This window comes from Pseudocercospora fijiensis (assembly GCF_000340215.1).
Source record: "Pseudocercospora fijiensis CIRAD86 unplaced genomic scaffold MYCFIscaffold_6, whole genome shotgun sequence".
Taxonomy (NCBI): Eukaryota; Fungi; Ascomycota; class Dothideomycetes; order Mycosphaerellales; family Mycosphaerellaceae; genus Pseudocercospora; species Pseudocercospora fijiensis.
In genome coordinates this window covers 1,392,119-1,419,486 of record NW_006921537.1, presented here as the reverse complement: position 1 = coordinate 1,419,486, position 27,368 = coordinate 1,392,119, and the positions used below count along the sequence as shown (strand labels likewise).

At 50.2% G+C, this 27,368-nt stretch overlaps 10 protein-coding genes across 10 annotated transcripts; 4 read left to right on the top strand and 6 right to left on the bottom strand.

Annotated features, from left to right (window-relative positions):
• Positions 1–1,733: 1,733 nt before the first annotated feature.
• Positions 1,734–2,225, bottom strand: MYCFIDRAFT_197817 (uncharacterized protein; the record flags this gene model as incomplete). The annotated part of the gene is made up of 1 exon (XM_007930101.1): positions 1,734–2,225. The coding sequence occupies one exon, from the start codon at positions 2,223–2,225 to the stop codon at positions 1,734–1,736; it is 492 nt and encodes a 163-aa protein (XP_007928292.1).
• Positions 2,226–4,266: 2,041 nt separating this feature from the next.
• Positions 4,267–6,633, bottom strand: MYCFIDRAFT_28309 (uncharacterized protein; the record flags this gene model as incomplete). Its single annotated transcript, XM_007929724.1, has 1 exon — positions 4,267–6,633. The coding sequence occupies one exon, from the start codon at positions 6,631–6,633 to the stop codon at positions 4,267–4,269; it is 2,367 nt and encodes a 788-aa protein (XP_007927915.1).
• Positions 6,634–6,895: 262 nt separating this feature from the next.
• Positions 6,896–8,436, top strand: MYCFIDRAFT_165784 (uncharacterized protein). The gene has a single exon (XM_007930100.1). It carries the CDS (start codon positions 7,027–7,029, stop codon positions 8,290–8,292), a length of 1,266 nt encoding a protein of 421 aa, XP_007928291.1. The 5' UTR covers positions 6,896–7,026; the 3' UTR covers positions 8,293–8,436.
• Positions 8,437–11,882: 3,446 nt separating this feature from the next.
• MYCFIDRAFT_211710 (uncharacterized protein) lies at positions 11,883–13,461 on the bottom strand. Its single transcript, XM_007930099.1, has one exon. It carries the CDS (start codon positions 13,392–13,394, stop codon positions 12,528–12,530), a length of 867 nt encoding a protein of 288 aa, XP_007928290.1. The 5' UTR covers positions 13,395–13,461; the 3' UTR covers positions 11,883–12,527.
• A 451-nt stretch (positions 13,462–13,912) lies between these two features.
• On the bottom strand, positions 13,913–15,902 carry MYCFIDRAFT_155202 (uncharacterized protein; the record flags this gene model as incomplete). Its single annotated transcript, XM_007930098.1, has 3 exons — positions 13,913–14,801; positions 14,927–15,431; positions 15,636–15,902. 3 exons carry the CDS (start codon positions 15,900–15,902, stop codon positions 14,056–14,058), a joined length of 1,518 nt encoding a protein of 505 aa, XP_007928289.1. The 3' UTR covers positions 13,913–14,055.
• A 1,030-nt stretch (positions 15,903–16,932) lies between these two features.
• MYCFIDRAFT_70506 (uncharacterized protein) lies at positions 16,933–17,833 on the top strand. The gene is made up of 2 exons (XM_007929867.1): positions 16,933–17,348; positions 17,410–17,833. Exons 1-2 carry the CDS (start codon positions 17,157–17,159, stop codon positions 17,734–17,736), a joined length of 519 nt encoding a protein of 172 aa, XP_007928058.1. The 5' UTR covers positions 16,933–17,156; the 3' UTR covers positions 17,737–17,833.
• Positions 17,834–18,678: 845 nt separating this feature from the next.
• On the top strand, positions 18,679–19,399 carry MYCFIDRAFT_183191 (uncharacterized protein). Its single transcript, XM_007930097.1, has one exon. The coding sequence runs from the start codon at positions 18,989–18,991 to the stop codon at positions 19,163–19,165; it is 177 nt and encodes a 58-aa protein (XP_007928288.1). The 5' UTR covers positions 18,679–18,988; the 3' UTR covers positions 19,166–19,399.
• A 4,660-nt stretch (positions 19,400–24,059) lies between these two features.
• MYCFIDRAFT_26762 (uncharacterized protein) lies at positions 24,060–24,293 on the bottom strand (the record flags this gene model as incomplete). Its single annotated transcript, XM_007929714.1, has 1 exon — positions 24,060–24,293. A coding segment is annotated over one exon (234 nt), but the record flags the coding sequence as incomplete, so codon positions are not given.
• A 182-nt stretch (positions 24,294–24,475) lies between these two features.
• MYCFIDRAFT_26509 (uncharacterized protein) lies at positions 24,476–24,983 on the top strand (the record flags this gene model as incomplete). The annotated part of the gene is made up of 2 exons (XM_007929710.1): positions 24,476–24,706; positions 24,765–24,983. 2 exons carry the CDS (start codon positions 24,476–24,478, stop codon positions 24,981–24,983), a joined length of 450 nt encoding a protein of 149 aa, XP_007927901.1.
• A 593-nt stretch (positions 24,984–25,576) lies between these two features.
• Positions 25,577–26,095, bottom strand: MYCFIDRAFT_17826 (uncharacterized protein; the record flags this gene model as incomplete). The annotated part of the gene is made up of 1 exon (XM_007929695.1): positions 25,577–26,095. A coding segment is annotated over one exon (519 nt), but the record flags the coding sequence as incomplete, so codon positions are not given.
• Positions 26,096–27,368: the final 1,273 nt, after the last annotated feature.

Here is a 27,368-nt window from a genome sequence, read left to right as displayed (position 1 = left end):
TGCATGTTCGACTTCGGGGTGGAAAGGGGCGATGGCGATGGCGATGGCATGCTCGATGCTCCAGAGCTTGCAATGCAACACGACGTGGGTGCGGCCTGGCGGGCATGGGGAGGCATGGAGGGCAGCGGAGGTGGTGTTGCCGCGCTCAATAATAATCTCATGGGCTGCAGGCGCATTGATGATGTTCGGAGGACTCGTGCCTGCGGGTGTCAGTCGCGTGTTCACCGCAGCTTATACATAGGATATCATGCTGGATTCGGAGTAGAATAGCGGAGGGTTGTGAGATGGCCAGCGTGCTGATTAGAAGTATACTACATACATACAGTTGAGGCGCCCGGGCCTCGCCCGCCGAGCCTCATGTGCCCGTGCCCGTGCCAGATGCGGATGCGGATGCGGCAGTTGGAAAAGCATAAATGAGTGCTTCCGAAATTGCTCCAAACCTTGGCAAGGTCTTGAGAGGGTGCAAGTAGGAACAGCAACAGCATGGCAGCACAATCGTTGCTCGCTGTGCGTCTTCATTATTACCGTACTTATTAGTGCCACGACTCGTCGCGTATCGCATCACATATGGCGAGCTTTCCGCGAGCAACTTCTCGGGCAATCATGCTGTATCTATCGTCTGTAGTGTGTGGCACTGTGTGGGTGTGGAACGAAGAACGCCACAACCGCTCGGCTCTTGTCTTCTCTGCATCTGCCAAGCAACGCCATCAACGCCCCCTCAGCCTGCCGGTACGGAGGACTACTCTTATCTTCACCTCTCCTCAGCGAGCCACTTTCTTCCGCTCACCGCTCACCGCTCACCGCACCGCTCCGCTCGCTGTCTTGCCGCTATCATAATCGTACAATAATCATATGCCTCGAGCACCGTGACGGCGTGACCATTTGACAGGCCTTCCCAATCGGGTGACGTTCATCAAAGACTCCCTGTCCCTAATCAATCCCAACCCGGTCACGCGCGCGGCTCAAATTCCTCCACTTCGATATTATTATTAATTGCTGCTCCGTATCTGTATCATGCTCCACGAACGGTCTGGACCTTCTGTCTATGATGAGGTCACTTCGCCACCAGAGCACACATTTTCCCCCTGCCCTTCCACGACGATGGAGATTGGCCTTGGACGGGGAACACATCCGAGTTCCGGTCTCATCATCGCAAGGCTGCACCCAGGACACACATGAGACTAATAATTATGATCGCCTACAATCACATCAACAAGCTAACGTAAATGTTCCTCGTCGAATTCATCCTACAAACGGATCACCTTCCCACCCGCGACCACCTTGCCCTCAAATAATAATGTCGTCCACACACTGCCACCCACCACTCTCTCTGCCTGTCCATGTATCCTCACAGCCTCGGTGACACCACATGTCCGCACTCCGACATCATCAATTCTGTTCATCAGCCCATAGCAACCGTAGTCGCTCCAATGCTTCAACTCCGTGGCGATCGCGATCATCATATGCCGATGTGCGCCAATCAGTGCTGCAGCACGGACAGAAGGGAAACGTGTGCTCGTACTGATATTCCTCATAATCGAATGCCTTCGAAGCTGGAGCTGTGCCGTCTTCGCTTGTGCGAATAATGGCTGAATAATATTGAGCCGTGTCTGTCAGCGCGGTGTGAGTGTGAGTGTGAGAACGTGATGACATATTGGTCGTTGTGAGTCACAGTGCCAAGACGAGAAGCTGACCGCGATACTGCTCTCCATCTTCGCCAGATCTAGTCCAGGTCAACACCATTCACTGCCTTCATCTCTCTTCATGCCACTCCCGGCATCGTCATCGGCGACCCCACCATCTGACATCGCACGTCCAACGTCATCGTCATCATCGTCCACATTCGCCATCAACATCGAATCCACCCCTGCCATCTCGTCTTCTACCCGGCCCAGCTCATGGACCAACGCTTCTTTCCACATCGATACCGCTCCCGTGTATGCTTCGTGAAGCATCCTCAGATGATCGTCGGCTAAAGCTACCCTACCAATTGGTGCTCCTTCTCGAAGCTCACCACATCGCTTCTCCATGTCATGCTTCAGAACTTGCTGTAGCTGATAGAGCGCACCCTCCTGCAGACGGGCATCTGGCGAGTGTAGGCCGTCCGTGTGTGACAGGGCGTCGCGAGAGCGTTGAAGCTGAGCCTGCATCTGGGCGAGCGTGAGAGAAGTCTCCTCGACATGTGCGCTCAAACTTTTAACGCTGATTTCACTCGAAGAGGCCATTGTGGTTCGGCGTTGCCCATTGTCGTCGAAGGGAAGGCAAAGATTGACAGATCTAGATCAAGAACCCTGTGGTTGAAGCATGTGATTCACGCTGTGATTCGCCGCTGTCACCATTCCATATAAGTTGAATCTTACTCATAGGCACACCGGCCTTGCTCATCCATCCTCTCACAGCTGTCCACCGCGACAAGAAGATCAATGCCAGACCCCATCGCTAAACTCTTCCTCGTCGATCTACCGGTGAAGCCCATCACTCCCAAAGAGCAGCGTAACCCCAAGCGACCTAGACCGCCTTCGAATCGAAAGTGGTGGCTCATCCCATAGCTGTGTACAGAAGTACCTGTCGAGAGAAGAATTCTCCATAATGGAATCAGGATTCGAACTTCTCCATCACTGCAACAAGATCTTGGTCCTACTGCGAGTCGAAAGAACCACAAAAATCGTGAAATAATCTCGCCAAAAAAAATATCATCTTCCAATTCCCTCCAGCTGAAAAAAAAAATTCTTCAAAAGTCAATTGATTACCTAGGGGAAAAAAGAAAAAAAAATTTATAACTTCTGTGAGACGAAAGAATTCACGAAACGGAGCGAAGAATCGGAGAGGGTGGAGACTGAAGGGAAGAGTTCTATTTGAAGATGGAATGGGGAGGAAGTAAGTCAAGAGGGATTGCATTTGCATTGTATCGGAGGTTGAGTGAAGCGGAGAGTACGTACTATATGCTTAGACGTGGCCTGATCAGCCTTCTAACATCCTTGAGCTCCACTCCTGTTCGACTTCAGCAGTGACGACGTCGGATACACACTTCTCAGCTTGACTTGCTTCTTTCTCCTCACATTTCACCGTCGATCCTACGCCACTTTCCTCGTTCCGGAAACCGCCTTGCTCAGCCTCGAGCGGCTGTCCCTCTTCATCGGCTTCGTGTGCAGCAGCATATTCCTGGATGCCTTGCGTGGCTTGTAGATCCATGCCTGCGAGCTTCTCAAGCAGCATCTGTTGCACGTGCATTTGGTTGTTCTGCTGCTCGACGATGCGATTGAGCGCGAAATTGACTGCAACCATTTCGCGCTCGCGGCGTTGCTCGTGAGTGCTCAGTTGACCACGCAGGCTCTCGAGTTCAGCGTGAAGCGCCCTCTCACGCTGTCTGACCTCATGGGAAGGCGTACGGTGTGGTGGAGGAGGGCGGTTTGGTTGATGGCGGCCGAGCACCGAGGGTGAGTGCTGAGGATTTGGTGGTAGTAGGTCATGGCTTGGGTGTGGAAGATAGCTGGAGGATCTGTCTTTTTGAGGCTCACGTTCGTCGTTGCAAAAAGTCGTGTACGTTGACGAGCGTGAGCGGCGAATCGGTGTTGGCGAGATCAGATTTGGTGTTGCTGGACGTTCGGTGACTGCTGATGTATCCTGAATCTGGCGAAGCTTCTGCTGACTGGCTCGCAGAGCATCTGAGGTGCTGCGCCGAAGCAGTGGACGAGCTGCAGCAGGTGTGCGAGTGCCGTCGGGGGATTGAACGACATTGACATGACCGCTGTTGACCCTCGACTCCGATTCAAGCGTATCAACACCACGATCAGACAGAGAGGCGAGCGCCAACGACGATATAAATGGTGTCGGCGTCAGGCCCGATTGTCGTTTGTTTTCAGATCGTGACTGCTCACAGCTATTGTGAGGCCGCAAGTCAGGAGAGCGAAGGCCTTGTCCAGTAACAGCATCACTTCGAAGTTGGTGCGCCATCGTTTCTGTCGCTGGCGTAGGCGTGTCGAATATGGAGTTGACCTCTTGCAATGCAGCGCCGAGTTTCTTCATCTTGTGCGCGTCCTGTGAACGGGGATGATCTGGAAACATGATGTGTGATGGCAGTATGCGTGCTTGTCGCCTAGAATGATTGTTTTGAAGACCGTTGCCCGTTTGCTGCATGTTCCAGCTGCACGGTTGCCAAGCGTATGCAGGGTTCAGCAAATCATCCCACAAGAGGCAAGTGCGACTTTCATGTGACAACGCCAGAAGGTCTGCTCATTAGATCATTTTTGTCACCAGCACAATAGTTCAACCCATCCAAGTCTCCTTGATACCTCCTCGTTTCGTCAGAACATCGTACTCAACCCATTGTACCTTCTTGCGGCGACCTCCACCTTCAACAAGGCGACCGGGATTGATGACATGACAGCCTTCGTAGGTCAAGGCGAACGCAGGAGCCTCAGCGTCTGCCACTATCAACGTATGTGGCAAAGGATAGAGACTCAATGCTGAAAGCGCGTATTCCCAATGCACAGGACGGACAGTAAGTGGAAAGGGCGATAGCGTCGACTGTGGAAGAAGTGACAAGATCAAGCGCTTTGCTTCCTGAGTGGCGTAAGACTCAGTGCTGACCTCCAGTGGCGTTGGCGGATCTTCGAAAGGAATGGCATCGGTCATTTGAGTGTCTTCTTGTGTGTCATTCTCCGTCGAGGGCAAAGCTCCAGACATGGTGAAGTCCTCGCCAGCTTCCGGCGTCGATACATCAATGCCGCTGTCGGGTTGTGATTCCTGTTGACGTATTGCTTGCCCATGTCTGATAGCGTTCCTCCTCATTCGGGCTGAAATGTCATCGCGAAACACGACCACTTCATGGGCTGCACCGAAGAGACTCAGTCTTGCCGGGTTTGACGTCCAAATAGCTTCGCCTTCCACGTCAGGTTTCTTGACCCCCATCTCCTGTTTCGCGTTTGCGAAAGCACGCTTGACGCGGCTTGTGAAGAGATCTGGAACTGCTTCTTTGGGCAGGACTGTGCTCGCACCAGCGCTGAAAGCCGAAGCCCAAGGATCATTGTCTCCAGGCACGAATACCCATGTACAATTCCGAAGCAGATTTGGAAAGTCGGACATGACTGCTGCCAGCTCGTTGAAGAGCTCCTTATATTCAATCGACCCTGTTCCTGCGCCTGCCATGGCAGCCTTTCTTGAGAAGTCGCCGCAGAGCACGAATGACATAGGGGGCGAGTCAGCAACCTCATACTGTTCCAGAACTTTCCGTAATGCGGAGAGCGTTGAAGGCTGATCCAACGTGACTTGTGATAGCACGACCATCTTCCTCTGGCTCTCCTCGATGTCGGATTCCAGCCCGATCAAGCGCTGCTCCAGCTTCCTCATACGCTGACCAACTGCCCTTTCCGATCCTTGCCCGAGGAAGTCAGTCCAGCCAAAGCCTCCTCCTACTTCTTCAGCCTTAACATTAATGCCGAGAGAGATGTCGCGCCTCTCGACTGGTGGCCCACCAATCTCAAAGCCAACAAACCTGCCTCCGATCGTTCCTCCCACGCCGCCAGTGTTGCCCAGCCCACTTGACCCGGCGCCAGCCCAATCTTCCTCGTACACACCGTCGACGAGAACAATCATGCCGGGACAAAAGTACGGCTGAACCTCCTGCATTGAAGTGGCATGTTGCAGATCTAAGCTGATGCTGCCACTGAGGTCATTAAGTGCCAAGGTCCCGGTTGGGGCGATGACCAGCATTCCCAACAATAAGTGATTGGTGCCTCCTCGTCCGAGCAAGTTGGCTATGGGAGTGATTTTGTAGAATGTACGCTCTGTAACTGTATTTGATCGCCGTAGTGATGCCGTCTGTGCGGAAAAGGACGGTGCCTGGAATGCTGGGTTTCGTAGTAATCGCTGATGTATAATGTTGTATCGTTCTTTGATCAACGCAGTCTTCTGCTTTGTGTTTGGAAATAGAGCTGGCTTGTTTTCGAGTCGTAAAAAGTGCTTCTTGTCGACGCTGTATGTGAATCGTGGCTGTTCGAAGGCTGATATAATCTTCAGCCAGCTTCGTGGATCTCTCTGGCTCCCTTCTGGCTCCTCATCCTGTGCCGTAGGACTTTGCACTCTCAGCCCTGATATGCCAAAGCTACTGCCTTGTCGTTCCAGTGAAGGTCGATCGGCTATGTCTACGGCAGAATCGTTGGCAAATGTGAAACTCGTCTGCCGGCTCAAGCTGTTGGCTCCCTTGGGTGTGCCTATTCGACCTCCGCTCATACAACTTTCCAGTGTCCTGAGTATCGTTCTCAGCCTCTCACCATCTTCGACAATCACAGGCCCATTCTCAGCCTTCCATATCTTGGCAACTTGCTCCAAGACCTTCTCGCCCGTGCCTTCCTCCCTCCATCCTGAGCCACAATGTCTGCCAACAAAGCTCGCTAATGCCTGTAATGCCGAGGATTGCAGAATCAAATTGTGTTTCTTTGTGAACGTTCTGACTGCCAAAGGTCGTAATGTAGGAGCTGGCAAGAGTATGGGTAAGATGGTCGTGATCTGGGGCTTGAATGCAGGCGGAGGAGGAGGTCGCTGCTGGTTGTTCGGGAATGGGTGGACAGGCGTCCCAAATGCCGGCGATGAAGAGAACGGATTCGTCTCTGGGTTCTTCTGCGGTATCGCCATAGTCGTTGCATGTGATAGAGAAACTCCTCCATCTGTCACTGCATCGAGTGGGAGGAGACGCGTGGAAAACGCGTTCGGGCCCGTGCACTCCCTAGCGCGCTTCCTTCGCGGCGAGATCTTGTTTCCACTCTCACTTTCCTTCTTCAACATTCACTCACACTGTACCAATCACACCGCCATACCATCGACATGGCAGAGAATACGGAGATATCTTTCCAAGACAGCACCGTCGATATGGCCGCCATCCCGGAAGAAACACCGCCAGAACAGCTGCCAGCCAAGCTCGAGAAGCTCAAGGCGTCGGCGACGAAAGAGTACTCGCTGAAAAACTACAATGCCGCTGCCGAATACTACAGTGAGGCGGCAGAGGTGCAAGATCAGATCAATGGCGAGATGTCTACGGAGAACGCTGATTTGCTCTACCAATATGGTCGATGCTTATACAAGGTCGCAGTCGCCAGCTCTGATGTACTAGGCGGCAAGGTCGCTGGCCCTTCTGAGCCAAAGAGAAAGAAACGCAAGGTCGCAAAGGCCGAGAGCAGTGCGAACGGCGAAGGAAGCAGCTCCCTGATAAGCGACGCGATCAAGAGCTCCGATCAGAAGTTGGCAGAGAACGTCGTGGAGGCTGTAGTAGAGCAGAAGGGCGACATTAAAGAAGAGAAGCCTGCAGAACCGAGCAATCCATTCTTCCAGATCACAGGCGACGACAATTTTACCGACTCCGAGGACGAAGACGGAGGAGACGGCGAGGCAGAGGAAGAGGACGACGACTTCGCGACCGCCTATGAGATCCTGGATATGGCTCGCATTTTGCTGTCGCGGAAGATTGACGAGCTGCAGAGTGCAGGAAAGGGCAAATCGAAAGAGGAGAATCCAGAAGTGCGGCAAGTAAAAGAACGACTGGCAGATACACACGATCTGCAAGCAGAGATCAGCTTGGAGAATGAGCGTTTCCAGGACGCCATCAAGGACACCCGAGATGCCCTAGCACTGAAGCTGGAGCTTTACCCGACTGAAGACCCTCTGGTCACTGAAGCACACTACAAACTCTCGCTTGCCTTGGAGTTCGCATCAGTCACATCAACACAAGAGGATGCACAGGGGCAATCGACAGTCGCCCAAGTCGACGAGGAGATGCGAAAAGATGCTGCGAAGGAAATGGAGCTTGCTATTACTAGTTGTCGAGCGAAGCTTACGAAAGAAGAGTCCAAGCTCTCAACTTCATCGGGTGCAGAAGCAGAGCAGGTCAAGAAGGAAGTCACGAACGCCAAGGAGATCATAGCAGAGATGGAGCAGCGGCTTAAGGATCTTCAAGCTCCGGCAGCCAGCCTCTCGGCTTTGCAAAATCTTGGTCCAACAGGTGCTCCAGGCTCCGAGGAAGATGCCATGCGCGGCATCCTTGGTTCGCTACTCGGCGAGAGCAAGGCAGATCAAGCAAAACGCATCGAACAGGCTACTGCTCAGGCGAATGATCTGACAGGCATGGTCAAGAAGAAGAAGCCAAAGCCGGCGGACTCTGTGGTCGAGGGAAATGGTAAGAGGAAGGCCGAAGATGAACCCGCCAGCGATGGCGCCAGCACGAATGGGACTGGAAAGAAGGTCAAAATCTCTTCTATGAAACCTGAGGTCATTGGTGAAGATGGTGGAAAGGAGCAGTAAGAGTCGCGTTTCTGGCCAATGTTGTTGATAGCAGTTCATTTGGCTAGTACAGGATACCGGGGCGATGGCATATGCTCGCTTACCACGAAAGTTGTATTTATGATACCCATGCATTGCAGATAATTCCATGCTTTGTTTAACAGCAGCCTTCCTGGCTTACACACATCTTACGGATCCGCTCTGGACGGTGCAGGCGACTCAGTGTCTTCTGCGCGTGGACGCCATGATTCGACGTCTTCGACCAACCCGTCGATCTTCGCCTCTATCCTCTGAAGCCGATCATTGTTCTTACTGCAGCTGCGACAGCGAGGATGTGGACCCTCGTCTTCTTCGTCAGAAAATGGACTTTCTTCCTGATCCGAACCGGTCTCTCCTCGTGCAAGCCTTATGTACGCGGCACGATGTTTGGCCTCCATCTCCTCAGCAGACACAAACTGTCGTAGATAAGAGTGCGACGGCGCTGCAGAGGCACTGGGCTTCGGAGGCTGAGGCGAGATCATTGTAAAAGGTGGGAAAAATGTTAGAGGCATTGTTCGCGGGATGAGTGCAGTTCAGAAGGGACTTCGAGCGCATGGCAGATCAAGTACATGCAGCTTGTCGTGGTGAATGACACTCGTATATCATAGCCTGCGACTTTCCAATCGTCATTTGTGGCGCCGCTAACTGCAGCGCCACAGGCGGGCGTGTGATATGATATGCATGCGTGAATGCCTGAGAATTCTGGCCATGTCACCTGCTCAGCCTCAGGCCTGGAGTGTTGCTTCACGACTGATGTAGCTACGTTGGCCCGCTCTCGTACTCATAGTCTCTGTCCTCGTCATCGCAACCCCGAACAGATGACAATGTTTGAAGATAGCGATCACCCCAGCAGCGATCGGCAGGACTCCACGACTCCTCGGCGGCCGACCTCTCCTGGACCTTTGTCGATGACCTTATGCTCGTGACTGGTGTTACAAAAGTCGAGCAAGAGGGTCTGGGCGGCCTCGAGCGCGGTCTGGAGAGTAAGGTCTGAGTCCAATCAGTGATATTACCCCTTGTGTTGAGAGGTTGAGGTGGCATATCAGTCTGCTGACCAAATAGACATGAAAGAAGTGTGGTCTCCACATTACATTGACACAATGCTACACTACAGCTGGACTAAGGTACCATGCAACTTCATCAGCCAAATCCCCTCCACCAGGGCGCGTTCTTCGGTTTGAGACGTCCTCTGGCAGTTCTTCTGAACTCGACATTTTTGGCAAACCTAGGCCCGCTATGCACCACTGGACCGGCTCGAGGAGATTTTGCGTTCTCTGTTGCCTGCGAGAATCTGACGTTTCTTGCCTCAGTATCTTGCTTGAGATCCTGCGAGACATGATTGTTTCTCAAGGCAGATTTGACTGGATCTGCCACTTCCGAATTCTCAGGTCTTTGCACAGTTCCCGACATCGAGCTCATGTGCGTAGCTGCTGATGCGAAAGTGGAGCAAGAGGAGGTCGGGGTCTTTGAAGACCGCTTTCCGGACCGCAGAGTCTTGGACCAGTTCGTTATGTGTCCTCTGGGTCTCAGAGGCGGTGTCGGTATCTCCGTCCGTACGAAAGCCAAGATGTCGTCTGGCACTTGGCGACTAAGGTACTTGAAGATCTGGAAAGTTTGATCGAGTAAGATTGGTGGAAGAAGAAGAGCGAAGATTCCGATTAGGATATGGTCGGTGATGACAAGAGAGCAAGAAGAACACATCCTTGGATGATATACGGTGTCGGGATATCATGGTATACTGCTCCAGCGTTGCCTGCACGCGCCATTGATGACAGACTCCCACCGCCACCACCAGAAAGATGGCGATCAAGGAGATTCTCCACGCCTCTAACTCTGTTCACTGCCACCGCCGCCTCGGATTGTCTCGTCATCAGAATCACTGGCGTCAATCCGCCTCGTCAACTCATGCAAGTCTCTGGCCACAAGATCGGCCCTTGTGGAAATACGGTGAATTATATCATTGATTTGAGCAGTGGTATCATTGCAGCGAGTCTGAATTGGAGCATCCGGATGCTGCCATGATCGCGGAGTCTGCTGGGCACGAAGCTCATCAATGTTCTCAGCTAAGCTGTCTATAGCATCGACGAGCGATGAGAACATGCCGTCGATTTCCGTGACCGTATAGAAGCGCTCTGGGCTTGCAGCAGCTGGGGAGGATGGAACGTGAGAGATCCCTGGGTTGGTGTTGATTGATAATGTCGCGGAATCTTGAGCTGAGCTGGAAGTGCGATTCGTGCTGGCGTCCGACATGGCTGTTCGAGCTGCTCGAGTGATCAAGTAGCTATTGTCCCAGGCTGTGTAGGTAGCCATGGAATCTTTTGTGCCTGATGTTGATTTGTTGACGAATTTATTGGCAGAGGTATCGCAGTCGGAGGATTTTTCATGCTTTTGCAAAGTGAAGCAGAGCTCGATCATCTGCATAGAACTATGCTTTCAAAAACATATGGCATAAAGTTCGTAAGTATTCCATATTGCTTCAAAGCTGTCTTGCATGCTGCAGGCTAGCATTGATCAATCATTCCTGGAGCTCTCGCAGTATGGCCTGTAGTCTCTGCACCAATGTCTGAAGCTGCCGATCGATACTACACCGCAATGCGTCGGTCTCTGCCCATTTCATGACGCCGTCGCAACGCTGCGAGTCGTTGTCGAATCTCTTCGAGCTCGGGATTTGGGTCGCGCTGGTGATCCGTTTCGGAAGCAGAAGAGAATGGCCAGAAGCTGTTCAGGAGTCTACTGGGTACTCTGAACGCGATAGATAACTGCTGGTACTTCCAGAACTTTGACTTGAACGACTAGAGCTTTCTGAAGACACGTTGTGGATGTTTCGGGATGTTGTGAGTGCTGTTTGCAGCCCTGATTAGGCAATGTATTCATTCGTGGAATATAATAAAGCGGAATGGTGCAGTGAATGGCCGTGATGATTGAAAATGGAATGATTAAATGACGAGGCAACCTCATTCTGAAAATTCTACCTCCTCATCATAGTAGCAATCCGCCTTTCAAGTTTGCGCATTACGGCTACGATATCTAAACCCCAAAAACAAATTCCCTAGATCTTCTCCGCCGTCGTCATCATCATCATCGGAATTTGCCACATACGTGCGTCGCAAACTTGTGACTTCTTGCCGCAGGGTATTGATATTCACGAGCAAATTATCGATGCGGCTGTGGATTTGCTGGAGCATATCATCGATCTCAGCAGCAGTATATGTAGGTGCTTCGGTAGGTGGACTGCTTGGTGCTGGCGAGTGAATCTCTTGTCGTCGCTCGTCGCTGTCGTGCTCGCTGATTGTGCTAAGCGATGTTCGTGAAGAGCGCGTGGAGAGTGGTGGGTGAGTCCTAGCCGTGGTCAGTGTTGCAAGTGTTGGTGGGAATATCCATCATGAGTCGCACATCGTGGAAGTCTGGGTATTGGGGTCTGGTGCTTGCTGTCCCTGTGTCCAAAGTCGAAAGGAGACCATATAAGCAAGCTGATACGTTGTGGACAGGTCAGGGCAGAGGCGATGCGTGTAGTGACATACGCTCACACAACATGATATCTTTGAGCGCACTGAATCTGTAAATGCAAACGATCTCGAGCAAGCTTGTATATGCTATGACGCGATTGCAACAATCGTAGCTAGCGATCAGTTATCACCACCTCTGATAGCTGCTTGCTCGAAAATGCTAGCAATCTTCAAGTGACTCCCACCTACTATCTGATCATGAGCATTTCTTGAGCAGCACTGACATGGTCTCGATGGGAGTGACACCAATTGTCCGACTCTCTTATCAAGGCGTTGAATCTCCTGGTCAAACCATTCGAACGACGAATTCGTGGCCTGTGCATTGACGTCTACAACAGTGGCCAAGTGGTGCAACTGCTCGCTTGAATGATGAGCAATTCCTTCTGGTCCTTGAGTGAAAGGGTGATTAGCAGAAGCTTCAAAGCTCTGGTAGGGTGGAGGTGGGTCATTCATGATCAGAATGAGTATGCAAGCTTGATTGAGGTTGTGGGTCCTGCTCGATTTGCTTATACTTGAAGCGAGCGGCGCATTTCTAGGCTGAAGTGCTCGCCGCCGAAGTCCTTATACAATATTGCCCGCTTTTCGTAGCGCTGAAACCAACAGTTCAGCCTCTAAGCAAACCGCTTGTGATGGACACGAGCCTCGATGTCCCTGGCAGACGTCTACCTCTAGATTGTAGTCGTGGATGACTTGAGGTCTAAAGCCTTAGATTTATGCCTTCTCACTAGCCTTCTTCTCTGTTTCCAAGACCTCAAGATAGTGTCCGACCACTTCCGCCACGAGAGGCTCAAATGCAGAATGCCTGAAATTGAAAGTTTGCTCCGTCTTCGCCACGTCGAGCAAGCAAGGCAAGGTCGCAGTGAATCCATTGTTGGGCAAGACGCCATTTTTCACGGCATCGGGAAAGGTTTTCAATATGATCTCGTTGGCTTGATTCCACTCGAAACCATCACCGCCGGCGCTGGAAACAATAAAGCTCTGATTCCCTGCCACGCTGGGATCGAGTGCTTTGACATGAACCATAGCACAGTCGTGTACCGAATTGAAAGTCGGAGGTCGGACGGGCACCTGCGAGTCCGTCACGCCTAGAGCGTGATTGAGCACTAATCGATTTGTGCCTGTTTGGAAGGTTTCTTTTGTCTTGCACAGGTCGTCTCGGCCAAGGATGAAGCTGGGATGGACTTGAATGACATCGAAGTTCGGTTTGTGCTCTGTGACCCATTCTTCAGCACGATTCAGAGCCGCGATCTTCGAAGCAAGGTAGGCACTCATAGCATTGTCGTGTGGACCGGGAAGCTCAGGCTGCCGGAGCTCAGCCGAGAAGGGAGTATTGGTGGGCTCGAAAAATGCGGACATTGGCACGATAGCGCCAGCTGAAGATGTAACAACGATCCGTTTTACTGTGTCGGCCTTGCCCGCAGACTTGAACAGCTCTCTTGTCATGTCGATGGCAGCTGTGACAAACGCCTTCTCCAGATCAGTATCGGCATCGTCGGCCTTTGTACTGATGGGCGAAGCAATGTGAATGATATACTTCACGCCTTGGAATGCTTCGTCGAAAGCTCCTGGCACAGACATATCTGGGACGATGATGAAGTCGAGTTGCCCATCCTTGAACTTCAAAGCGGAGTTGGAACGGATGAGCTGTGCTTTGGCTTCACTGCGGACAACAGAACGAACTTTGTATCCGGCATCGAGTGCGTATCGAAGAGTGCGAAATCCGAGAAAGCCAGTGGAACCAGTCAAGCAGACAACATCTTTATTGATAGCCATGTTTGTAAGGCCTTCCTGAATTATCATGCGGCAAATTCGCTTGAAGCCGGCAAACGTTTCAAATGATTATCGATATGGCAGCAGTGATGTAGTCCTTATCGAAGCGCAAACATCGGCCATGCCATTCTTTTGTATCTGGATGAATGTCCATAGGCGCAGCCGAGCAACAGAGCCCTAGTGCGTGCTGGCGCTGATGCATATGGACTTGAATCCATCAGCCGCCTTTTGGTAATCCCTACGCTTGTTGGTAATCCATACGCGAGGGTTGAGACCCAACACGGATACGACCACGGTCCCACTTTTCTCTCATGGGAACAGCGCTTAATAGGAAAATGCGCCAAATCTTCTGTCGAGTCTTTTTGGTTGTTCTTGTATCCCAGACTGAGACGAATTTGCTGCCTTGCTGGTGGGCAGCGAGCTACACGATCGACCGTGGACTGCGTGCGTAAATAAATGCACCAAATCTTCAGCCAGCCTGCCCGTTCGATTTCAGTGGTACACTCTTTGGTCTATGCAAGTGCTTTCCAATGAAAGTGTCCCATCTTTCGCCGCCTTCTTCAGCTCTTTTCCGGCGCTGGAGCACCAATTTCTGCGCAGCCTGCCTAAGCATCGTCTTGGGTGGCGCATACGAGTCAATGTCGGGATTGAATGGTCGCTCCAGATACTCCTCAGTTGCCTCTTCCATACGCGTAAGACTTGCACCTCCTGGGATATTCGACTTCGTCTCGCCGGTCTTAGGATCAGTCCAGTCCCCCTTCTCCCAAAGATCGAGCGGCATGCTCTCAAGCCCCTCGGAAACATTCAAGCGTTTGTACCATGTGTGCTCGCCATGAGCGTGCTCGCGCATCTGTTTGTGTTGCTTTTCACCTTCCGTGTACTTGATCAACAGATTCTGGATTACGGCACGCTTTTCTAGGAATTTGCTGACGATCGCCAGGCGTCCAAAGGATGATGGCCACGCCGCGGCAAAACCATCGTGAGACTGATTGGGACGTCCGGTGCCGATGCTAAGCATCAATGCTGGATCACTTGCTCGGCCTTCGTAGAGAGCATGGAATTCGCTCAGGGCTGCACCGCTTGGATTGTTCTCGCGAATGCCGCCGTCTTTGAAGGACTTCAACTCGTTGTTGACCATGGCCCCAAGCATTTCGAAGTAGAACGGTGCTGCAGTAGTCGCTCGAGTCACTTGCCAGATCGGAATCGCATCCGCACCTGTTCACCATTAGCCTGCGCTCGAATGCATCAATTGAGCATGTCGTGTCCCACAAGAACGTGCTAGCACGGCAATGCCTCTCATGCCGAGCTTGCTCTATGGGGCGGGCTAAGCATTCACTCACCTTCATTGTATCTTGTGATCCAATTAGGCGCGCTCTCAGAATAGTAATGCGGATAAGATCTCAACAGGTAAGCCTCAGAGATGTTTTCGTTATGCGTTGCGGTCAAGCAGCATGACTGGCAGACTCGCGGCTGGTCAACGTCGAATGGTATTGGCTTGGCAAGAAGTTCGTCGAAGCGATCTGCTTCCCACGGATGAAGATCGTTCCCGTCGCAGTTTTCATGCTCGTGACAGCGACTGCTCACGATCTCACGAACGGCTTTCTCAAGGGGCTCGTGGTAATACTTTGTCATCAAAGGCACTCTGCTTCGTCTTCTCCCAAACAGATCGTCTCCGACTTTCCTGTAAAGCTCCAGACCTTCCGTCACAGTCATGCGCAGTCTGCCGAGAATAGTGGCAATGAGACCGCCGGTAGACGTTCCATACATGAAGTCGAAATAGTGGCAAGGAAGAAGTTCTTCCTCGCTTGCGGCGATTCGAGTTGAAAGGTCCGCCGTGCGTTCATCCTTGAGAATCGTCTCCAATGCAGCTGCAGGGGCCGTCTTCGTCTCTGGGAGATCAGTGTTGACTCCATGTTGAGCCTCTGCCTGATCAGGATCGTTTCCAAGCTTGCGATGGTGGCCATGACGCCCCCTGGCCGCACCAGCCTCTGCTTGTTCGTCGCCGTCACCCCCGAAGTATTCTGTAGGACTGTCTGTTCTCATCTCTACTGTTGAATGTTCGTCGTAATACTTCTCCCATTCCCACACCTCATGCATCAGCTCTTTCAGGATGAGTAGACTGCTGTAGCCGCGAATGCCTCCGCCGTCCAAGGTCAGGATGCAAGGATCCCATGGATCCTTCACCGTTCGCGCCCAGACTCTCCCTGCTTTCTCTGAGTCGCTTGTCTCTTCTCTTCGTGGTGCACTTGGTGCTCGGCTTGAGCTGCGAGTCTGCGAGCCATCCGGAGCAGACAGTGTACCAACGCTCGCCTCCATAGCTTCCGGCGAAGACCGCAGGAATTCCCACGGTCTCACTGGTAGCGAATCCACTTTCGCGGCGCCACCTTGGGCAGATTTCTTCTCTTTCCGCAAGAAATGTATATACGTTGATGTACAGACAAAGCGAGTCGTGGTTGGAATGGAGTCTGGTCGTAAGTCGTCAGGCGAACAGGTGCAGTGATGTACGGCCGGGTCGGAGGGTATGTAAGGGGAGTACGCAAAGCTCAGTGTGAGGCAGTCACGAGGAGCTTTTGTCTCGGGTGGTATAAACAACGAGGTGCCGGAGATTTTTGAGATCAAAAGAGCGGCTTCGAGGTCTGCTGGTCCTGTGATTCACTGAGAATGGGAGGGGACCTGCAGGTACGGTGAGCTGTAGATGATCAAGACTCGATGCTAAACATACGCCAGCATTCGTCCTCTGTGAGGCAGCGCTCTTTAGAAACACTGAGCGGCCTCGTGCATGTGATCGGGTTGATCTTCCACGACCCGCACCGAAGGAGCCATTCTATTCTCCTCAAGGCTAGCTCGTGGGCCCGGCATTTTTGGCTGCAGGAACTCGTTCCAATTTGTAGACGGCCTTCCACCAAGCCTCAGGCAGACGGTATGCTATGCTTGCATGATCAGATGTTCGAAATCAATATCAAAGGCAAGCGGGCGGCGTGCTCCAAGTCTCCGTCTCGATGTGCCACTCCGGGCTATGAGTAGACACCGCTACGATCTTCTCGCCTAGTCAGATCATTCCGGAATGTGCCTGACAGGAGATCGTGATGCTTGTGACCCAGGCACGCACCGAGATCTCTCATAGCCGAAGTTCCACAGCATGTTGACCCAATGGTTTTACGGTTCCACAAGAGATGCGTTGGTGGCGGTACATCAATCGTCGTCGTCGTCGTGCACGTCGAGAGGTGCTGTGCGGCTGCACCGCCACTGTTCACTCACAGCACAGACCAGGCTTGGCACAAGCTTTGAGACAAACGTCGTCATTTGCTCAGGCGCAGCTTGTGCAGTCACATGCCAAAGACACAGGCGAGATCTTGCTGCGCTCGTTCTCGCTCACCCTCACCCCGAGACTCGTGCCTTGCTTGCCTGACTCTTCAGCTGACAACAGTTTGTCCCGTTCACCTACCCATATTCGCCCTGTCTCAGGCTGTCGAATTGACGACAACAACGGTCGCCTCTCAAAACAACGATAACAGCGCAGTGACTCATTACGTTCCGTGCCTGGAGGCCGCAACGCTGGTCACGCTCAAGATGGCCACACAAGCAGAAGCGGGCGCAAATCGGAACGCGACTGGCTTGACGGACTCTACACACAGCAGTTCGTCTAGCAGCGCGGAGAGATACCAGTTAGATGAGTTCGACGAAGGGCCCATCCTGCTGTATCGATACAGGGGAGGCCTGCAGACCTCGTCGCAGAAGGACCTGTGTCAGTGGCTCGACAAGGTGAGTGCTCCGTCTCGCAAAAGCCTACAGCGACCATGTACTAACTTGGATGCATTCACAGGACGAGAAGCTCCGCGTCACCAAGAAGCAGATCCCACGATTGCAGTCATTCGTCGACGTCAAGCGCCATGACCTGTATCTGCCCGAAGAGAAAGAGATGTACAGCGACCTGCCCAACTTCGACTCGTCGTTGGCCGCTATCAAGATTCCGTCGACCGCGTATTGGAGTCGGCTGTTCTTGGGCAACTACGACCATCTCTACATTGTGTCGCCCGAGAGCACTCCGACGTCCAGTGTTGCCGACAGCGAAAGTCGAAGGACAAGTCCCACCTCGACCTGGGCACAGGACAGCACTGAGGATGCAAAGATAGGCGCGGATCATCAATGAAATGTTCGATGATCTCGCCGCCATCGCAACGGCTGTGTTTGCGTCTTGCACTTCAGCGTGGTCGAAATCAGGACTGCTATCAAAGAAACTCGAATCGAACGCGCTGTCGGTATCTCTGATAAGGCTTCAACACAAACTCCAAAACTCGCGCAAGCCGTCACTCCGCCACTCGCACTTCCAGCCCGTCTTTTTCTGGATCTGTGCCAGCAGCTCCAGAATGGCGAACTTCTCGTACTTCTTCTTCATATGCTTTCCTGCAACATACGCAGGTTGCAAAGAATTGACGAGACACGCCCTGGAGATTGAGTACCTTGTTAGCGAAACCCTGCGAATGCAAACATGGATGGGCCAACTCACGTATGATTATTCGTCTCGATGATCCCGGCACATTTAAGAGCATGATCGTATGCCAAGTCCTTCAAGGACACGATATCAGCGCCAGGCTGAGCCATTTCGTACTCAAGCAAAAGACACATGGCTGTGTGAAATTGAGTGTGACCGATCGCTAGACCTCTCATCAGCGGGAGTCTCAAAAAATGTTGCCGAAAGCATTTTACATACTGGAGCTGTGCGTTGAGAATAAAATTTGGGGAAATGGGTGGTCGGCCTCGATATTTGCAGCTCTTTCAACTACCGGACGAGTGGCTTCAGCGCCCATGTCTTCCCAAGTTCGCATGGCCGCACTCAACGAGAGGTAGTCAGGACTCTGAGATGCAGGCCGGTTCTCAGAGACGAGGTTTACAACCCCTGCTGTCAGCCATATGGCGATCTGGGCATGCAGGTCCTCGTCTATGTCTCTTAAGGTGACAATCGTCTCTGGATGGTCGAAGTAAGTTGCTGGAGGTAGAATTGTCTTGGTCGATGCAGAGAAAGCTGCCCAAATGTCTGACGGAATTAGCGCTAAGAAGAGAACACGAACGAATCTGCTCACCGATCCTGGCGTAGTCCCAGAAGCTGCCACTGATTAGACCACCGGTCGAACCATTCCAGCGATTGTGGGTATATATGCTCGCACAGCCTTCCACATGCCGTCGCCAGTCGGTATATGTCACCGTCATCATCTCGTAGACACATAAAAGTACACAACCAGCCAGTGTGCCGACGACTTCGTACTTCCCGGACATCGAGTCGATCGCCAAACGCACAGCCAGCTGGTACAAATGCAGCGGAAGTGATTCAGGCCCACTCGATAGTGCACGGCGCTCTCGTAGTTCGATATTCTTCGCCGAGATCGCGAGGGCTGCCGCTCGCCATGGTGGGCATCGCTTCATTCTTGTCACAGATGCTCGCGAGTAATGCTGTTGCGCAGAATGTGCATCAAACCACGGAGCGCATTCCGTCAGATAGTTGTGCATCAACTCCACCTCCAGCTCGGTCCGGAGCGCACTTTGTACAAGTTCAGATGCCTCTAACGTGGCCCAATCCGTGAAGTGCTCCGTGTGTGAGGGCGAGATGTGCTCAACTGGCCGCAAAGAAGCCAGATCGGGCTCAGGCGTTGGGTACTACTCTGTATGGAAGCCATCCTGCTCCACAGACGGCGTCTCTAGCTGGGAAGGTGTGCTTAGTGGAAGTGACCATGTGTCGAGCTGAATTGAGGAGTTCCTCCTGCGGGTGATGCCCGGTCCTTGTGGAGTATGGAAAACTATGCGAACGTCCCTAGTCCAGTAGCACTCGCCTGAGTTCCGCTCACATCTGCGGCGATTTGGCTTCTGTTCATCGCAGCGCACGTGCTTCTCACGGCAGGGAATGCATCCTGTGCGGCGTCTCGTGATGTTAGAGGGTGCGGTCGGTCGAGGAGTCCGGCGCTGTATAGATGGCATGAAGTGCAGTCAGGCATGCAAATTGTCATACAGCTTTCCATTGCCAAACTCCCCTCACAGTCGTAGATCCAGATGAACGAAATGGGGCAATCCCCGCAACTGTCTTGACGTCGCCAAGACAGCCACGTGAGGTATACGGAGGATTATTATGAATGTCTTTTCTGGGAACTCGTTCCTTTTGAGGTTGGATCAGAGCCCACGAATTGGGGGTTCGAAGCATGGAACGCAATGTCTTCTCTTGTGGTCGTCGTTCACTAAGAGTGCGTTTACCTCGCCGCCGGTGGATATCGTTTGTATAGGCTAATCTACCGATTATTCCACCTCTTGTCTTCCACCGCTTTTCCACCGAGCTGTTTATATACTATTTAGGTGGATATAGTCGGTAGATTGTAATTAATTACTATAGCGTCGTCCGAGCGCGGTATGCTATATCTAGTAGGTATAAGCGTCTACCGAAAACCCAGTTTAAAAGCGCGTATTCGGTAGATAGCACGCGTCCTCGAATATAGTACTATATCGTAATATTTTATCGCTTGCTATTGCTATAGACTCTAATACGCGCCACCGTATCGGTCTCTTACTTTGTATAATAGCCGGCTATTAGAATGCAATACTTACCGCCCTCCTACGCCGGAAATAATATAAAAAGTAGTATAAACTAGCGGGCGTAGTATAGACGCTTATATAGGCGAAGAAGGGTCGATATAAGGTGTTTCGAGTACTATTCAGACCGCCGAAGGAGAGCTACGATGTAATAGGCCTGCGGTAGGTAGTATTAAGGAGTTTAATTAATAAATTAGACGAGAAGCTATTAGTACGTTATCGCAGGAGGAAGGACGATTTAACGGTCGCTAAGAAGGTAATAATCTATTATAACTTCGTATACTATAACCGTACGATAATAGACCTAAGAAGGCACTATTAGCACTCGTTACGGACCTTTTATCTAGTAATAAAGGAAGTTAGTAAGGCGCTCTATTAACTAGCGGACGAATATATATAAGAGCCGGAGTTAGCGACTTACCCTAGGCTTATAACTAGAAAAGATGCCGGAAAGTTTAGATACTTCGCGGATTGTCTAGGAGCGATTAATAGTACGCTTATTCTAGTAAGTGTGCCGTATTTAGAACAAGGTCTATATCGTTATAGGAAGAACTTTATTACGTAGAATGTAATAGCGGCCTATAGATTTGATATAGTTGTTTACTACGTTCTTATCGGTTACGAGGGAGCTAGAAACGACGGTTAGGTATTAAAGAAGGCGTATTCGAAGGGATTTGAGGTAACTGCTAGCAAGAAGTATTTAGCAGACGGCGGTTACACCTTTAAGGATAAGCGGCTTCTCGTACTATACGAAAGGACTCGATACTACCTTCGAGAATAGGCCGCTACTAGTAGGCGCTCTATTAATAAGGAAGAGTTATATAACCTCCGTTACGCTTAGCTTCGCAACGTTGTCGAGAGGTTATTTAGGGTAATATAGAAGCGCTTCGCACTTATTAAACAAGGTCCCTATAAATACTATTCGATACGCTCGCAGTCGAGGTTTATTATATCCTATTTTGTACTCTATAACTTCATCCTTCGCTATAGAGCGCAGCCTCTCTCGCAAGAGCTTGAAATTACTAAAGTCTACCCTTCTAAGATTAAGGACGACGACGATAGACTACTAGATACTATTGCCGATAGTAACGACCCTTACTAGCGCTATCGTAAGCGGTTTTCGCAGTTTATATAGGATAATTATAAGCAATATCTAGAAGACAATAGTATAGATAAGAGGGAGGTCTAAGAAGCCGAGTTTTAGGCATAGAGGTTAGAAGCGATAGCTACTATGCTAGCAATATATAGTAGCGAGGAGACCGCATTAATTTGTATAAGGAATTTAGTAAGGAATAGGCTTGTCTGCTCTGTCTGCTATATTCTAGCACTTCTAGTATCTAGCTTAACTTCTTTAATATTGCTATGCGTCTAAATATCCGGCTTCTTAGCACTCTGTTGCCTTAAACTAGAGTTCGAGCTATTAGGATATCTTTTCGCTATATATGTTCTACCCTGTACGTAACATCGATTTTGCTAGTAAAAGCTAACAACACCTTTACGTAAATTAATAGTATAGACCCTAAGCTACATTTCAGGCGAAAAATGGCCCTAACTATCGGAACCCTCTACTAAAAGTTAGACTTCGAGAACTCGAAACCTATCTCTTCTACTATTACAAACCCTCTCCTTAATAATAATACAATAACCTACTGCCGACTATATCTATGCGGTATTTGGAAGCTCCCCGACGGCGTATACTTAGTATAATAATAGTTATTCATGCCTGCAATAGGCGCCGGTCTAGGTTTAATATCCTATAGTACTTAGCGGAAGTATTAATCTAGATGCTCCTTCTTCTTCTTATCGCGTACCTATTTCCTTACGACGGCGATATAGCCTTTATTAGGCTTGCCTACTTCTATTGTAAGCAGCGCGCGGTCTGCTATACTAATGCCCTATAGGATATTATCGTCTATAAGGCGATTAGCGATATTACTAGCGTTAATATCGTACCTATAATCGAAGCGCTTCTTCTCGGCTTCAATCTTCTTAGTAGCTCGCTCCGTACGCTCTCGCTCTCGCTTAGTAATAGCATCTTCTCGTACCGCTTTAGCATTATCTCGAGAAGCCTTTAAGAAGGCCGAGAATGTCTACTATAGTAGAATTTAGCTCTTCTTAATTATATCGAGAAGGATATTATTATCCTTTCTACCCTTCGAGGCAGCGTCTAAGGCGGCTTGCTTCTAAGCGGCTTCTTTCTTCGTAATATTAGTATTCGCGTAGCGCGTAGCAATAAGGACCTAACGCTCTATTTCTAATATAATTAATAGGTCTATCTTACTATTAATATCCGCCTTTACGAGCGAGTCTCGTTCTTCTATTGTTATACTATTAGGTAGCGGCAACTCGTCCGACTCTGCCTCTTCTTCGCCTTCGCCGTCGTCCTTATCGTCCTTATTATCTATATCCGCATCGCTATCCTACGCTAAATTATTGCTAGTACTAGCCTCGTAGCCGCTCGCAATATTTAACTCGATAATCTTAAAGAGCTCGCTTGCAAACTCCGGATACTCGTCGCGCTATTACTTACACTCTAGATACTTCCGGAAGTGCTTATTAGCAACCTCCTTATTCCCTAGCTTTGCTAGATAGCTATTCTAACCGCTTATATGCTTTAAGTAAGTAGTATAAGGATAATATTTCTCCTTAAACGCGCGCTACCGAGCCTTTAGTCCTTCCGGCTTAAAATACAGCTTAAAGGTTATACTTATTTACGTAGCTATTCTACGATAAAGTCGGACGTAGAAGCTATTGCTATAGTTTAATAACTGCTTATCCTTTAGCTTCTTTACCTCCTTTAAGAAGTATACCTTATATTCTTCTTACTAGCGGACAACCTCTAGAAACTTATAGCCTATATCCTTATTAGTACCCTCTTTAGCTAGCTTCGACTTCTTCGCCTTCTTAGTAGGCGTCTTCTTTATAGCGGCCTTCCGTTTAGCAGGTATCGTAGTGGACTTCTTCGGCGCTATTTGAACGAGTAGAACAAGCAATAATATCGACCTATAGAGCGGCCTTTAATTAATAATAATAATAACCTATCTACGAGGCTAGATATACGAAGTGCGCGCGTATTACTAAGGCGGATACTACCGATGTACGGTCTTTCTAATCCACCGAGTTATCCACCGATTTGCTTACCTTAAAAAGCGGTTAAGAAGAAGAATAAAAACCGGTAGCATCTTTCAAGGTATCGTTATTCCACCGATCCACCGGCGGCGAGGTAAACGCACTCTAAGGAATCTGTCAATGTGCGATCGCCCGCCGAACTGTGGATAGAATAGTGCAGTCTGTAGGACTACAAGGAAAATAAGGACCGTGCAACCATATCAACCAACCCATACGATTCAACATCGACACTGCAAAAGCTGTCGTGGTGGGTTTGAAGCTTATCTTGATCGACTGGCCGAGTGAATGAAGCTCCTGCCTGCTTGCGACTCGTGTTTCCCAGCGCTCTGGCTCGATCTTCGGTCGGCAGAACGTTATATCACGCGTCATATGGCGAGTTCTACGCACTGAGCACAACAAATTACTGTATCGAGAAAGCCAGATGTTGTGTGATGGAAAAGAAAGGAGGTTTGTAGGTCGTTGTGGATGTCAGAGTCTGATGTCTTGGCGGACCAGGGGGCCCATCACATTCAACCATCAACACCTACGCATCGGCCTCGACTCCGGTCAGTCTCGACATGTCGACCAAGATCTTCACCTGGTTGTCTTTATCATCTGTCAGCGCCTTGAAGCCCTCTTCGGCCACTTCGTGCGGTCCCTGTGGCTCGTCAGCTATAAATTTCGAATTGATACCCATTCCACTCACAATCACTTTCGTGATCATGCCTTCTGGCTTCAGCTTGCCGGTATGGACAGCATCGATGACAGCCTCAAAGTCGCCGGCAATATACGTCACCACTCGAACGAGTCAGCATTGATTCTGTGCTGGTTCAGCTCACCTGAGGACTTGCCGGCCATGTACTTTCTCTCACAAAACACCATATCGATCATATCCAGCGACGGTCTTCTATCGCCCCAAAGTGCGATGTTCACAAATGTTCCACGAGCCGTCACTGCTTTCAGCCCGGAGTCGACTCCAATCTGAACTCCAGCAGCATCAAAGCACACATCCACCCCCTCGCCTCCTGTCAGATCCTTGACTTTCTGCGGCACATCATCTGATGTTGGATCAATGGCATGATGGGCGCCAAATGTCTTCGCAAACTCTCTCCTTCGTTGCGATACCTACTGGATTAGTCCAAAATCATTTGCCTGATCCCCAGAACTTACCTCTGAGACGATAATGTTCTGGCACCCTTGCCCCCGCAATGCTAGAACCACGGACAGACGTCTACATCAATGGGGAGGATGACACATGCTGGTACCACTGGACTGGCAGGATCTACGTCAAGATCCTGCGCATGGAGAATCGAAAGGGATGCTACATCATCAAGCTGAAGACCGGACCGCATGCCGAGCTCGGAAAGCACAGACACCGTGATGAGGTCCGCGCATACACCATTGCTGGGAATTGGGGATATCATGAGTATAGCTGGAAGGTGGGTCGATGTGATGAACGTACATAAATTGACTCATCATGCTGACATCCAACTGCAGGGCAAGCCAGGCGACTACGTGACTGAGATGCCAGGCACCATCCATACTTTGTACATGGGTGAGAATTCCGAGGTCATCTTTGATGTTACCGGGTCGATTGAGTTCTTCAATGATGATAATACGCTCCGGGAGACTATGGATGGCTTCTCTTTTTGGAGAATGTATGAGGAGCACTGCAAGGAGAATAATTTGAAGGTCAACACTGGATTGTGGTATTAGATTTCCGGGGGAGATCGATTTTATAGGCGCAATTCAATGATTTGCATGATAATGACCTTCGACACTTCCTTGCGATGTCGGTCTCAGTTCACCTTTTAGAACGAGAACACTTCTGTGAGAGCTCACGCTTGTGCCTCACGCTCAGCTCAACGACGCAAAGCAACAACCCCAATCAACTCCTCCCAAGCCGCCCGATCCTCCTTCCAACAATCAGGAAACTCAACCCCCTTCTCCCCATCACCATCCCAATCAAGCTCAAACTCCGGAACTTTCCCATCATCACCCACATCTGCAGAAAATTTTGTATTTGACCCACCAGCATCCCACAAACCCTCCCCATTGAACACACGATACCGATAGACCGACAACTCAGCCCCAACTTCATATATTCTAAAAGCATCATGCTGCTCATCCTCAAAATCTCTTCCGCGAATTTCAAAGCCGAGACCGAAATGGTTGAGTTTCGTCATTGTGGTTTTGAGACGTGTGAGGTATGAATGCCAGCGGGCGTTGTAGGTCCAAAAGGTTTCTTCGTCTTCGTCATGCGTTCCAGGAACGGCGTGGGCATGTTCCATGTCTTCAGACGTCTTGCCTGCAATTACGATGGGACAATCATCTAGCACAAGCGTGTGTAATGTCTCGGCATGTGAAAGAATCCAGTCCAATTGCCATTCATATGCGAAGGCGAAGTTTCCTAGTGCTAACACCTCGAGTTTTGGAGAGTGGAGGTTTCGGAGATCGCATTGTGGATATTCGCCCCAGTAGACGTGTGTGTTGAGGCCTACGGTCGTGAAGAGTTTGAGCTCGCGGAGATCTGCGGCGATTGGGGCCAGGAAGGATTTTTTGAGAGTTGTGTTGAAGAATTCGTGGCGTTCGTCCATTTCTGCTTCAAGTTCTGGGGCTGCCTCGTGGGTTTCTGTTGCGATTTGTAGGGCTAGGGAGTCGAGTCGTGAGAGGAGAAGGGTTTTGAACTTGGGGCCTTTTTTGATTGATGGGTGTAAAGCGTCTTGGAGATTTTTGAGGGATAAGCGATGGAACTTTGTGAGATTTTTTGGGTTGGTGAATGAGCGTAGGAGATGGGATATTACTCGATCGCGAAATTCCATACTTTCACGAGCGGAGGAAGCGAAGTCGAGGGAATCGCCTAGTTGATATTAGTGCGACGAAATACGCTTCAATTCAAAGAGGCTATACCATGGACATGCTCTGAAAACGTCAGAGCCACATGTTGAAGCTCCTGGAAGGCGGCAAGGCCTGATAGCACATCGTAGCAGGGACTTGGCAAGAAGTATTCGTAATTCTCGCCTTCGATCAGACCAGCGTACATTGAGTCTCCGTGGTTGTGCTCGCCGTCTTCATTGTCGCCAGCTGGATCGATCGCAGTACGAAATGCCAGATTCTTCACCAGACTGCTGAGCCGAGAGCTCTTCATGAGCTTCAGACACTTCTCTGAGCTGTCTTCAGTAGGAAGAACTTCGACATGGCCGAACAAGGACCTTGTAGCGGCGGATTCGAGATTCTTGCTCGTCAGGCGAAGTGACTGTGGTGAATTAGAATCATGCGGCACAGTGGTTTAGTGCAATGGTTTATACTTTCAGAGTTGCTACATCTGCAAACATGCAGAATCGGTCAATGAGTTCCTGAGGAACATCTTCGATTGTGGCTGTAGGATCGCCATCTGTCGAACGAACCATGATCAGTGATGTTGTTGAGGACGAAAGGAGGCTGAGTGTCAAGTGTTGATGCTATTTATGAGTTTCCACTTGATGTAACTGATGATTGTATTCAGAAGAAGGGCTAATTACAGAAAGCCCAAAGATGAAGTGTGGCAGTTACAGCCTTAGGCATCAGGCACGTAATGAACCCTAACACTACTATACACTCCAAGTCACCCCCTTAGTACGTATATATCGCTATAGAATGAAGGAAACACAATAGCTATTTAGTTAGCAAAGCAAACAAGGGGTACTAGGTAAGTAGGAACAACTAGACTAGGCTATTTAAACAAAGCAAACAAGAGCAAACAAGACCCTCCTTAGTACTTAGCAGCTAGCTTTGCAGCGCTCTTAATAGTAGCCTTGTAATCCACTAGGTTTAGTTATTTAATAAAGCGGCTATACTTAATCTTATTAAGTAGCTTAGTAAAGCTATTAGCAATCTAATCGTATATACTAACCTATTAAACGACAATAGAGCTATTAGCAATCTTCTCTCGTATATAGTAGACACGAGCATCTATATACTTCGTACGGCTATTAATACTAGTCGACTTAGTAATAGTAATAGCCGACTAATTGTCCTCGTAGAGCGTAACTAGAAAAATGTAGCCCTTATAGCCGATTTCCTTTAAGGAACGAGCTAAGGCAATCGCCTCCTTAGCGCCTA